Below are 11,436 nucleotides of genomic sequence, written 5' to 3'. Positions count from 1 at the left end.
CAACAGTGACATGGGCAGAAGCTCAGCCAGATTATGGACTTGGAGAAGCTTTGCAAAGGATGCTGAAGGCCATGTAAGGTGAGGGCAAGTGCTTGCAGTTGTAGGGTAGACTGCAACTCTAGTGCAGGAGGCTCTCAATGGGCATATGGTAGGTAGCTTTGAAAATTACTGAAGTTCCTTGCCTTTGAGGATTCATACACCCTTGGGTAATCCCATCTCCTGGATGTGAACTGGGCTGAGTAACTTACTTCTAACAAATACAATAGGATAAAAGTGATGGTATGCCATTTCCAAGATGAGGTTACAGAAGGCTGTGACTTCTGTCTTGCACATCCTCTCTCTATCATATTGTCTCACTTGCCTACTCTGATGAGGCAACCACCATGTTGTGAAATGCCCTCTGAAGAGGCCCAGATGGCAAAGAATTGAGGGTAGTCTCTGACCAACAGCCAGCAAGAGTCTGAGGACCTCGTTCTCACAGCCCTCCAGGAAGTGAGTTCTGCAGCTGTGTTATGTGAGCTTGAAAGTGAGTCTCCCCAAGCTGAGCCTTCAGATGAGACTGTAGCCCAGTCCACCTTCTTTTTTATTTTTTTGGTGGTACTGGGATTTGAACTCAGGGTCTCATGTTTGCTAGGCAGGTGCTCTACCATTTGAGCCACTTCTCCAGCCTTTGAGCCGATCTTCTTGATTGCAGCCTGTGGGAATCCCCAAGTCAGAAGATCCAGCTACATTACCTAGAATCTCAAGTTACACAAACACCGAATTAGTAAATATTTCTTTTAGGTTGCAGCTAAGTTTTGAGGTAGAAGTGCCTAACTAATACAGTGAGCTTGAGACTTTACGATGCTTCCAGGATGGGAGACCCATGCTAACCAGTAGGCAGAGCTCTTCTGTATTCTCACCCTCACCCATCCCATGGAGAGGAAGACTCTTTCTGTACCTAACCTGGAGTGGGGACTTTGTGTTATGCATTAGAGACGAAAACAGAAAGGAGGGTTATAGTAAAAGAAAAAAAGTTTCGCTATTGTCTTAATGACTAGTTCTAGGCATGGAGCTGCAGAGTGGGAGGAGGTAGAGAAGCTGCCATTCCCCACCTGTCCTGAAGCACACAAGAACAGTGCCCATCTTCAGCAAGGACTGATGCAGAGCCAAGGAGTGTATTACAATATTCGACTATCTCTCTGAATATCCATGTACTGGGATTTTGACAGATATCTTGCCAATTTCTATTCTGTTCTCTGAGAGCTGGGAACAGATGGCTAGCCAAGAACTGCAATGGTAGCTCAGATCAGCTCTCCAGAATTTGGTGACTGCCATATTTCCTCCCATTTACATCTGCAGCACAGAGCAGTTATAGCTCACTGCAGTCTCTGAGCTATTCAGTAAACACCTGGTGGCAAAAATCAGCCAAGTGTCTTCAGCAACATCTCCTAAATAGGAAGAGCAAGGTATTCTTTCCCAGAATGATATTATTTTCTTGGAAAACTTTAAAAACCAGGTGATTTCAGATTTTCATCCATTGCTCCCATTCCACTAACATCTCTTGGGGCTTCCTGTATACCAGATCTGTGCTAGTGGATGTGGTTACAAAGATAAACACAAAATACCATTATTTCTCTGTCTCTACTGTCTTAAAAATCTAATGAAGGAAATACATAAATATAGCTTTTCAAATGAATCGAAAATGTTAAGAGAATTGTGTGTTGAATTTAAACAAAAGAAAACAAAGAATGGAAGGAATAAACAAAATTTATTTTCAGGGCATTTTATTTTTACCATGACTCTATCCATTTGGGAAGACCTGACCAACACTGGGAAACCAATCTTTGTGAAGTGAAAGACTATCTGCTGTGATATCATTTGTCAGGGCCTGTGTTGTGAGTAGGTTACAAAAATCATTCCTTTTCACAAGATTATGTAGGTAAATTAGGCAGAATTTTAGAATACCTAAGCTGTTTGAGGAGTTGGACAATTCTTATTTTAAACTTCTACTTTTTTAAATGAAGAAATTGAGATTCAGAGAGGGGAAGACATTTACCCAAGGTCACAGAACGAGTAAATTACACTTCCAGGTCTTCTCACTCCAAGCTAGTGTTTTGTATGATGCTCATAGGTCACTGACAGCATCAGAGATCTGAGTTTACACTCAATGACTTGGTTTTCCTGGTGATAGATTAATCACCAGGGATCTGGTTTTCATGCTGGCAGGTTAAGCAAGCAAATGCTTCACTCCCTAATTAACTCTACACAATACACAACCATGCTTGGAAACAGAAGGGGCCCTGGACTGGATCCCAAACTGTGCAAACTCTGAAAGATGGAAAATAGATGGAAGCTTAGAAGGAAGTCCGCACCCAGGACATAGCTGGGAGTTCTGCCCCAGAAATACAGTGCTTCCTACTGAGCAATGTGGAATTGGAGGGCAGGGCATGGCCTGGAGTAATCAATAGGGTCCCTAGTTAAGGCATCAGACTTAGGACAGCCAGGATGGGGACACCTGCAACATCTCCTCTCATCTCATGAACATACAATTCACTAAAATTTTGATAAAAACCCCAAAGCCATGAGACAGCAAAGTCCATAAATGGAAAAACTGAGACCCAAGGAAACCTAGTTAACAAAACAAACAGCCATAGAACACTAACAAAAGTGTAATTGGTATCTTCAGAGAGATTGGAAGGGTACCATATCAATGAAACAAGTTCAGGTGATCAAAAAATCAACTAGTGTTCTCAGGAATAAAAAATCCCCCAGATATAGTAATCAACAGGTGGGATGCAGAGCAGAGTACACAAGAGGAAGAGCAAGTTATTTGACTTTCAAAGTGAGGATTCTCCCAGAACCTGGCACAATAGGCTTGAGAGGAAGGAAATATGGAGAAAGAGTTCAATGTGAAACTAGATTCTTGTATTTCAACATCAGAGCAGAAGAATGCCATAATGAGAGATCAGACAGGAAAGGGAAGGCTACACTCAAAGAAATAATAATCAACAATGTCCTAAAATTGAAAAAAAGAAATCCAGACATCAAAAGGGGCACTCTGTGCTAAGCAGGATGAATTTTATTAAGAAGTACTGTGGTCAATATGAACTGGGGGCATCAGCCTTGAACTCATTCTTATGGCTTCGCTATAACCTGATCTCCCCGGATGGTGACACTTCAGAACATCCACTATATTCAATGCAATCCAATGGTCAGTTGTCCTGTTTGCTGGGCCTTTCCCTTATCGGTGTGGTGGACAGACCCAAAGTGATCCCTAGTGATCCTGCCTCCTAGCATTCAGCCTTTTTGTCACTCCCTCCCCTGCAGTGTGGTGAGACCTGTGACTTGCTTCTACCTGTACATATGGCAAAGGTGCAGAGATGTCCTTCCTGTCACTATGCTACATATGCAAGACTGTCCCACTCTCTGGCCTTGAAGAAGCAGATAGCCTTATGGTACACTGCCTATGGAGAGGGATACTTGTTTTTTTTTTTTTTTTTGTAGTACTGGAGGTCGAACTCGTTAGGCAGGTACTCTACTACTTGAGTCACTCCACCAGCCCTATTTTTGTTGGATATTTTTCAGATAGGGTCTCATGAACAATTTGCCTGGGCTGGCTTAGAACTTTGAACCTCCTGATCTCTGCCTTCTGAGTAGCTAAGCTTATAGGCATGAGCCACCAGTGGCTACTTTGGAAAGGGCCACTTGTTAATTAATGGTAGGGGGCCTGTAGGATTCAGAGTCTGAACTCTACAACCAAACATGGCTGAATTCTGTGAAGAAGTGAGCTTGGAAGTGGATTCTTCCCTCATAAAGTCTCCCTATGAAAACCCTGGTCTGGCCAACACCTTGACTGCAGAAAGGTGAGATCCTGAAGCAGAGAGACAAACTGACTCCTGACCCACAGAAACTGTGTGGTGATCAATGGGTGCTGTTTTAGGCTGTTCTGTTTGTGGTTGTTGTGCAGCAATAGAGAATGAGTTCAGGTGATTCTGTTGGGATCTGATTTCAATCCCATGGTGCACCTGGATGGCTAAAAGCAGGGAAATATCTGTGCTTAGAACCACTATTCTGCTCCACTGGGCTGCCTCAGGACACACTTCAAAGGTGTCCTGCCCTCCAAAGTGGGAGTGAATTTCTTTGTCATCTGGATATAGTAGCTCTGACTGCAGGAGGGATAGCGATCCAAGTGAGTTGATGACAAAGCCATGTGACTGGGATCCTGACACTTGTAATGTTCAGGATGTCCAGCATGTCATCAACAGGGCAGTGGTCTGTCAGCAACTGGAGCGCCCACCTGCAAACACAGAGACTCACAGACACATGCACACCGCTTTGTGGGCTCAGGCCTACAAAGACATTTGCCCACTGATACCTTGGAAAAAAATGGCCTTTCTGTGGTCTGTGATGTTTGAGACTCAGGAAGAAAACTCCAACTGCTATGGTTTGGATAAGTGTCCCCCAAAGGCCCCTGTGGCTTGGTTCCCAGCCCATGGCATTATGGGAGGTGGTGCAAGCTTTAAGACGTAGAGCCTACTCATGCCCCTGAAGGGTTTATTGGGACTCCGGCCCCTTCCGGTTCCTTTCTTTTGTTTCCAGCCATGTGGTGAATGGGCGTCCTTCCATGATGTGCTGCCTCACCACAGGCCCCAAAGCAATGGGGCCAATTGACTGTCGAAGGGAACCTTCAAAACTGTGATCTTAAGTCAACCTTTCCTAGTTTAAGTTGATTATATTGGGTATTTTGTCACAGCAATGGAAAGCTGACTAACAGAGCAAGTTAGGGTCCATTCCTTTGACTTCCCTTCTTCATAAAGTGATGTTTCCTCTGACAGGTGTCTCAGTACTGAAGATGCATGATAAATGGCCTTTTAAAAGTATACTCAGGTCCCCACCAAAAAGTATTTTGGCAAAGAATTAGCAGTGAAATGAGCCAGGTATGGGGGTTCATAGCTATAATCCCAGCACTTGGGAAGCTGAGGCAGGAGGAGCATGAGTTCCAGGCCAGACGAGGCTACATGGAGATCCTCTTTCAAAACAAAATAAAACACCAAAACAAACAAAAATCCCAAAGCAGTGAAATGAACAGAGTGACTGCCACACAAGCTGAATGTGCACACTCATCAAATTCTTGAGTGGTAAGGATGCAGTGCAGAGCAATCAGGTGGTCTTAGTGCAAACAGCCACATTCCAGTCCTAGCTCCAACACCCATTCTCACACACGATCTTATGCAACACCCTTCCCCATGCTGAGTCTGTTTTCTCACCTGTAAAACAAAAAAGCTAAACTTTGGCTAACTCGGTCTCAGAAATGAAATTTTCTCTTCTACCCACATGGAAATAATAACGTCCACCTCACTGAGACACACGTGCCATGCCTGTGGAGCTCTGTGACCCTAGGAACCCTTCTGCTGTTGATCATCAGTGACTGCATCTTCAAGCCATGGGTCATCACCACTGATGTCTGAACCTGAAAACAGGCCCCAAGTACTAGGACCTAGGTAGATGGCCATTCAGCAACCTTCCAGGATTCTTCTCATTTTTGTTTGACACCAAGATCCCTCATTTTATAGAATCCATTGTGTGTATAATTTAGGGTGAATCTGCCCATATTTCTGCAGTGTTTCAGCATAGTGCGCATTCTCAGGAGGTATGGAGAAGTCTATCTTCAGCCACAAAAGGGGTAACTGTGGACAAACACACTCCCATCAACCTCCTCTGGTACTCACCTTTCTCTACATATTATCAAGAGACCATGTATTATGGTCAGGCATTCCAAGGAGAGCTAAAGATAGGGGCGACATGCACAGCTTGCTTTGCCCTCCGTGTTTTGGTTCAGTGTGGGTAGAGGGAAAGATAGATGAGGGGAGCTCCCAGTGGCTTCACCCACTTCTCCTCCAATGGCACCAATCCTGCTCCACCCAAGCTTGCATGTCCCATCCTGCAAAAATCACAGCTGTATGGTTAGCCATGTCTACCATTCTTAGAAGGCAGTCTAGTGCTTATTTGCTGTCATTATCTGCAGTTCTTTGAAGAGGTTTCACTCCAATCCAATAGTTTAGCAAAGAATTCCTTCCAATACCACATGGTATTCTCCATGGAAAGCATTGTACAAAAGAGTTCATGCATTCACAATCATTACACCTTGTTTTATCGGGCCTCTCATGTGTCAAGTAGAGATAATAATCAAATAACTGTACCAAAGGGTTGATAAGGACTGAATGAGACAACTGATGGTTTGGGCCGAGCATATAGGAGGAATTATTTTCTCTAATGGTATCTGGGTAACCTCCATGTACTGACTAACTGAGCAGTTTCCCATGGAGAATTTCACAAAGTCCCATTCCTGTGAAACTCACCTCCCAATCTCACCAGGTCATGCATTACCTGACTTCCAGCTTTACCTACATCAGCCATAGACAGAGAACACAGAGCCCCAGGGCTTGTCAATCCAAGCCTTTTTTTTTTTTTTTTTACATTGCTCTGGGCTGTAAGTAACAGAAGCCCAACTCAACTCAATTTAAACAATAAGGAGACTTTATTGGCTCATGTATCAAAAAAGTCCAGAGGTAGGGGCACTGTCAGGCAAGGCTTGACCCTGTATTCAACTGTCATCGAGGACTTGCTTTCTGCCTGTCCACTTTCCCTTCTGTGGTGTTGGCTTCATGTTGAGAGTGATTCTGTCATGGTCTGAAGGTGGCCATATGGAGACCTAGGATTACCTGCCTCCTCTTTCAATCCAGTTGGGGAGTTATAGAGGTGCTACTCAGCATCCTCAGGAAGTCTAGAAATTCCTTCTGGCTGTGAAGACCTAAATTAGTTCACTTGGTCTTTCCTGGACCAGACTGAAGCCAGAGAGGTGGAATGTGTTGTTGGCTTAGTCCAGGCCAAGAATTCTACCTCCAAAAGTGGTGAGAGCCAGCAATGCCAGGTCATCTGAACCCCCAGCAGAAACAAGGGGCCCTGGGAAAGGAAATGAGGGAACAGACACTGGGGATGCACACACCACTACCAATTTATCACTCATTGTATGGATGAGACAGACCAGAGAGGAGAAAAACCTTGTCCAAGATGACAGCACAGCTGGGGCCACACCCAGCCCAGCCAGCTGCAGACTCATTCACACCACACTTCACTCCTACCTTGTTTGGGCTGATGGACTCAATATAGAGCCATGATCAATGTGAAGTCAGACTAATTGATTTCCCCCTAACCCTCCATAGAGTGCTTTGGAAGCACTGAATTTCAAACACCTCCACCAAGTTTCCCAGGTTAGGAAACCAACCTGGGCTCCAAAGATTCCTGCAGCTGCAAGGATCTTAGTACTCTTCCCCACTTTGAGTCCACTAAGAACTGAGGAGCTCCTGCTACTTTTAAGAGGAAAAAGTGCATTCGGATGTGCAAACATTATTGCATATTCATGCACTCAAAATCTAATTTTAGCTGCAAGAGGCTCATTAAAAGATGCTCACATAATTAAGCATCTCTCTTCCCAGGGTTTGGGAGCCTGTCTATTCTTTTCTCCCATTTACACATCACTAGGATTATCAGAATGTGTTTAGTTTTTTAAAATTATATATTTTGGTTTTTCCAAATTGACCCACAACAGGAGATAAAATCCATGAAAATTGCATGTTTTAACAGAGGTTTGGATAACTCCGTAGCCTTGCTATTAAAGTTAGAATCTGTAGACAACTAGGGTTTTGCTGTTCTATTCTAGTCAACTCCTGATGCTTTGATTACAGGTCTGCCCCACAGACAGATCAGCCTTTACACTTTGGCTGGTTGGGACAGTATCCTCTTTACTGAGAAACTGAGAGCCTCAGATGAGACCTAAGTAGAAGAGAGCCAAATAGATTTTCCCCAAAGGACAGGCGAGGCCAACAGCTGCCACAGGGCCTTTGCACTTCTTTGTCTGTCCAACACAGGAACCACAAGGCCATGTGGGCTGACAGGAGATGTGGCCCTTGGGCATCTGGCAGCAATGAGTGTATTGAGTCAACTTAGGGGAACCCTCGGGCTGTTGCTCTCCCAAGACTCCTGGGGTTTGGAGGAAGTCCAGGGGGTCATGCCCTGCTACAGGACTGGTCAATTCTTCCTCCACACCTTTGTCCTCTCCAGTCTCCATTGCTTTAGTCTTCTCCCCTGGGGTCATCTGGAAGTCCTGGGAATTGTGATGACCTGTTCTCCCCGTTTCCTCATCCCAAAGCAGCCTGGCTCAGTCTGAGGGGCAGTCTCCCAGATGGCCATCCCAGGGAAGCCCTCCGAGCCTAGCTAGGGTTATCCCAGTCTGAAGAAGCCACAGAGAGGCCCAATCGCTACTTCCCCTTGCCAGGGCTGGTGTGCAACCCGATCTCCACTCCCTGGCCCCTGCCAACACACACACCTTCACACCTTGGCCACTGTGAGCCCTGCTCCCAGACTGTACCACCATCCTGTACACTTGAGTTTCCTGGTCTCCAAGCCCAAGACATGCAGCACAGAGCAGTCCAAGAAAGGTTGCAGCAGCTCTTCTGGTCTTAGTGCTGAGCACTAAGTGGCACACAGAAAGAATGGATTCCAGATCTGTGCCCCACCTGTCCTCACTCACTCCCACCCCTCCTCCCACTTCACAGACACAGAGACACCCACCCTACACTCAACTATCTACCTACTTTGCAAGCACACCAGCCTCTGAGCCTTTGCACATGCTGTTTTCTGCCTGGACTCTCCTTTCTCTCTCCTTTGTTGGGATAATACTTACAGATTCCTCAAGAAATTGTGGTGAGGCACTTCCCCGACCCTGAGCACAGTGGCTATGCCCCCTGAGACCACACAGCACACATGCTCCTGTGAAGGGTTTCTCAGGCCTACTTTTGAGAGTGCCTCCCCACAAGACAGTGAGACAGGTGGAGGGGGCAAGAGGGACCTCTTGGATCTGCTTCTCCCCAGGGCCAGCACACAGGAGGTGTCAGGGTCTGACTGCCTTTCCCTTTGGTGGAGGAAATGGACAAATGAAATGCTGCTGGCCATAGAAAGAGACAGGGAGGGCTCTGACACTTAAGGGGTGGGCAGAAGCTGTGCCACAGCCTCTTCCAAGGGTCACACAGCACTTTCCTCATGACCCAGTGGGGGGCCCTACAGGGAGGAGCTTGACCATTTGTGGGGGCAACCAATCCCAGTGGTCCCTTAGACATATCCTCTAGGACCTCCCATAGCCCCCACTCTATTGGTATATTGGTCTCCTCAGATCTCAGGCTTCCCTGGAGGTCCAGTCCTGGCCCTCATACTCTGCTTCTGGGTCAGGGTGTGAGTGTGAATCCCCAGCTTTCCCAGAGACAACTGAGAAAGAAACCAGGCAGATGAGTTGGAAGGGGTGGCGGGCCTGTGCACAAGGCTGGAGCCACTGGTTCTGAGGTCACTGTGTGGACCAGCAAGGTAAGAGTCAGGTTCTTTGCCCATTACAGAGGAGATAAAGGCAGAGCTGCAGAGTTTGAAGTGCTTGGTAGTCACAGCACACACATTTATGGGATGTCAGAGCCGCATGGCCCAACAACAAGCGTGTTAGCCCACCTTCACCCACACCATCCTGGCTGCCAGCCCGGCCTGGCATTCCAGAGTTAAGGACCCTGGTGAGCAAACTGACACTGTGGATGAACACAGGAAGATCAGGACCTCTCCCAGCCCTGGGCGTCTGTATGCACGTGCATGTGAGAGAGACAACTGTCAAGCCTCTGGGAGCACAGAGCCTCTGTGGGCCCTGTGTGTGTGCATCTGTGTCTGGCTGCATTTGCAAGGCTCGGAGTGTCTGGCACACCCTCTATGGGTGGCTTAGGCACATGGAAATGGGCACTGTGAGTGTGGAGTGGCATCTAACATGTGAGTGTCTGGCTAGGAATGCGTGTCCATTAGTGTCTGTCCTATGATGTGTGTCTGTCTGGGCTGGCTTTGCATTCCGGTCTCCCTGCACTGGAGACAGCACACGAGTGACTCCCTGCCAACTGTGCACAAGTAGCCATGACTCTCAGGTCCACGGGACAGTGCGTCGTGTCGAGCAGGAATGCAGCCCTGCAGCGTGGCTGCGTCTTTTAGCAGGGGTGTGTGGCCCCCAGCCAGTACCTATCATCTGGGAACATACTCCCGGGGCAGCCCAGCCCAGTTGTGGTCACGCAGAGCCTGGTCCACTGTTCGGATATAGCCATTGATCAAGTCCTTCATCTCAGGAGTGAAGGGCTCTGGATCATGAGGGTGCCGGCCGCGCCGCCGGAAACTGCCCTCCTTGTTGTTCTCCACGCAGAGCAACCGCTCCTCGCTCACGGACACGTTGAGGAAGGCCACCATCTCCCGCAGAGTGGGCACCAGGCTATGCCGCAGCTCCTCATAGTGCACCACCAGCAGTCGCTTCCCGTACTTGAGCCAGTCTAGGACGTGCGAGGACCACCATGAGGCATAGCTGTTCACAAAGTCTGGCCACTCTGAGGTGGGGAAAAAAGGGCCACAGTCAGTGGCCACCTGCAGGACTGCTGGCCCCACGGGACCTCCTCAGGAGAGGGACTTTGCTAAGGCTTTCTACCTCCACTGCCCATGGCCAGCCTGCCTGGATCCCCATGGGTGCCAAGCTCTGAGGGGTCCTAGGTCTGCCTAGACGGTGACCTTATGTCCTCCTATTCTTTCACTTTCCCTCCCTTCCTCTCCTCTCCCCAGTTCTCCTAGAACTATACCAAGCAAAGACAAATGTCGCCTTCTGTGTGCCAAGAATGGGTTACCTCTCCTGTGTGCTAGGAGATTCTTACCCTCTGGAACTGTTCCTGGTTAGGGAAGGTTGGGGCCATCATGACACAGCAGGATAAGAACCACTGGACACCCAAACATGGCATCTCTGTCCAGATGAACCACCAGCATCTTGACTTCCATCCCTAGCCACTGTGCATGTCCAGTGTTAAGGAGTAGGCAACAGCCAGGGCTTTCCTCTACCCACTGCCTGGGGCGGATCTCCTTGGATCCCCGCAGGGCAAGAGCCTTCCTTTGGTGGCTGATAGTGTGTGCACAGGTGTAGGGCTGGGTCCTGGTGAGACAAAACCGCTGCATCCCTTGGCTTCCTGTGCTGAGCCCTTTCATAAAGCTAAGCAAACGTGGTGCTTGATGGAGGTAGGTGTACAGTGCCTTGGGAGTTTGATTGCCAATTTGAATCTGTGACTTTTTTGGGAGGTGGTCATAAATGAAGGGATAGATGGGAGCAGCCTTAGCTTCTGCATATGATTTACTCCACAGATGCCTTTTCCAGAATATTAAGAAATTAATTTTTTTTTTGAGGAGGAGATATATCTCCAGCCAGGCATGGTGGCGCACACCTATAATTCCGACAGTCAGGAAGCAGAGGCAGGAGGTTCATGAGTTGAAGGCAAGCCTGAGCTACATAGCAAACTTTGTCTTAAAAAAGTTTTCATAATTGAACTACTGATACACATCAAATGC

General features: G+C 47.4%; 1 protein-coding gene across 4 annotated transcripts in view; it reads right to left on the bottom strand.

Moving 5' to 3' along the window:
• Positions 1-1,731: 1,731 nt before the first annotated feature.
• Wscd1 (WSC domain containing 1) overlaps positions 1,732-11,436 on the bottom strand; it is a 45,213-nt gene continuing 35,508 nt past the window's right edge. For all 4 annotated transcript variants that reach the window (XM_074047122.1, XM_020184578.2, XM_020184579.2 and 1 more), the window contains exon 9: positions 1,732-10,436. In XM_074047122.1, the coding sequence (XP_073903223.1) occupies positions 10,084-10,436 (353 nt within the window). In that variant the 3' untranslated portion in view covers positions 1,732-10,083. The remainder of the gene's footprint in view (positions 10,437-11,436) is intronic.

The sequence above is a fragment of the Castor canadensis genome, chromosome 11 (assembly GCF_047511655.1).
Source record: "Castor canadensis chromosome 11, mCasCan1.hap1v2, whole genome shotgun sequence".
Taxonomy (NCBI): Eukaryota; Metazoa; Chordata; class Mammalia; order Rodentia; family Castoridae; genus Castor; species Castor canadensis.
Note: the sequence above shows the minus strand (reverse complement) of the source record. Positions and strands in the feature narration are given on the sequence as shown.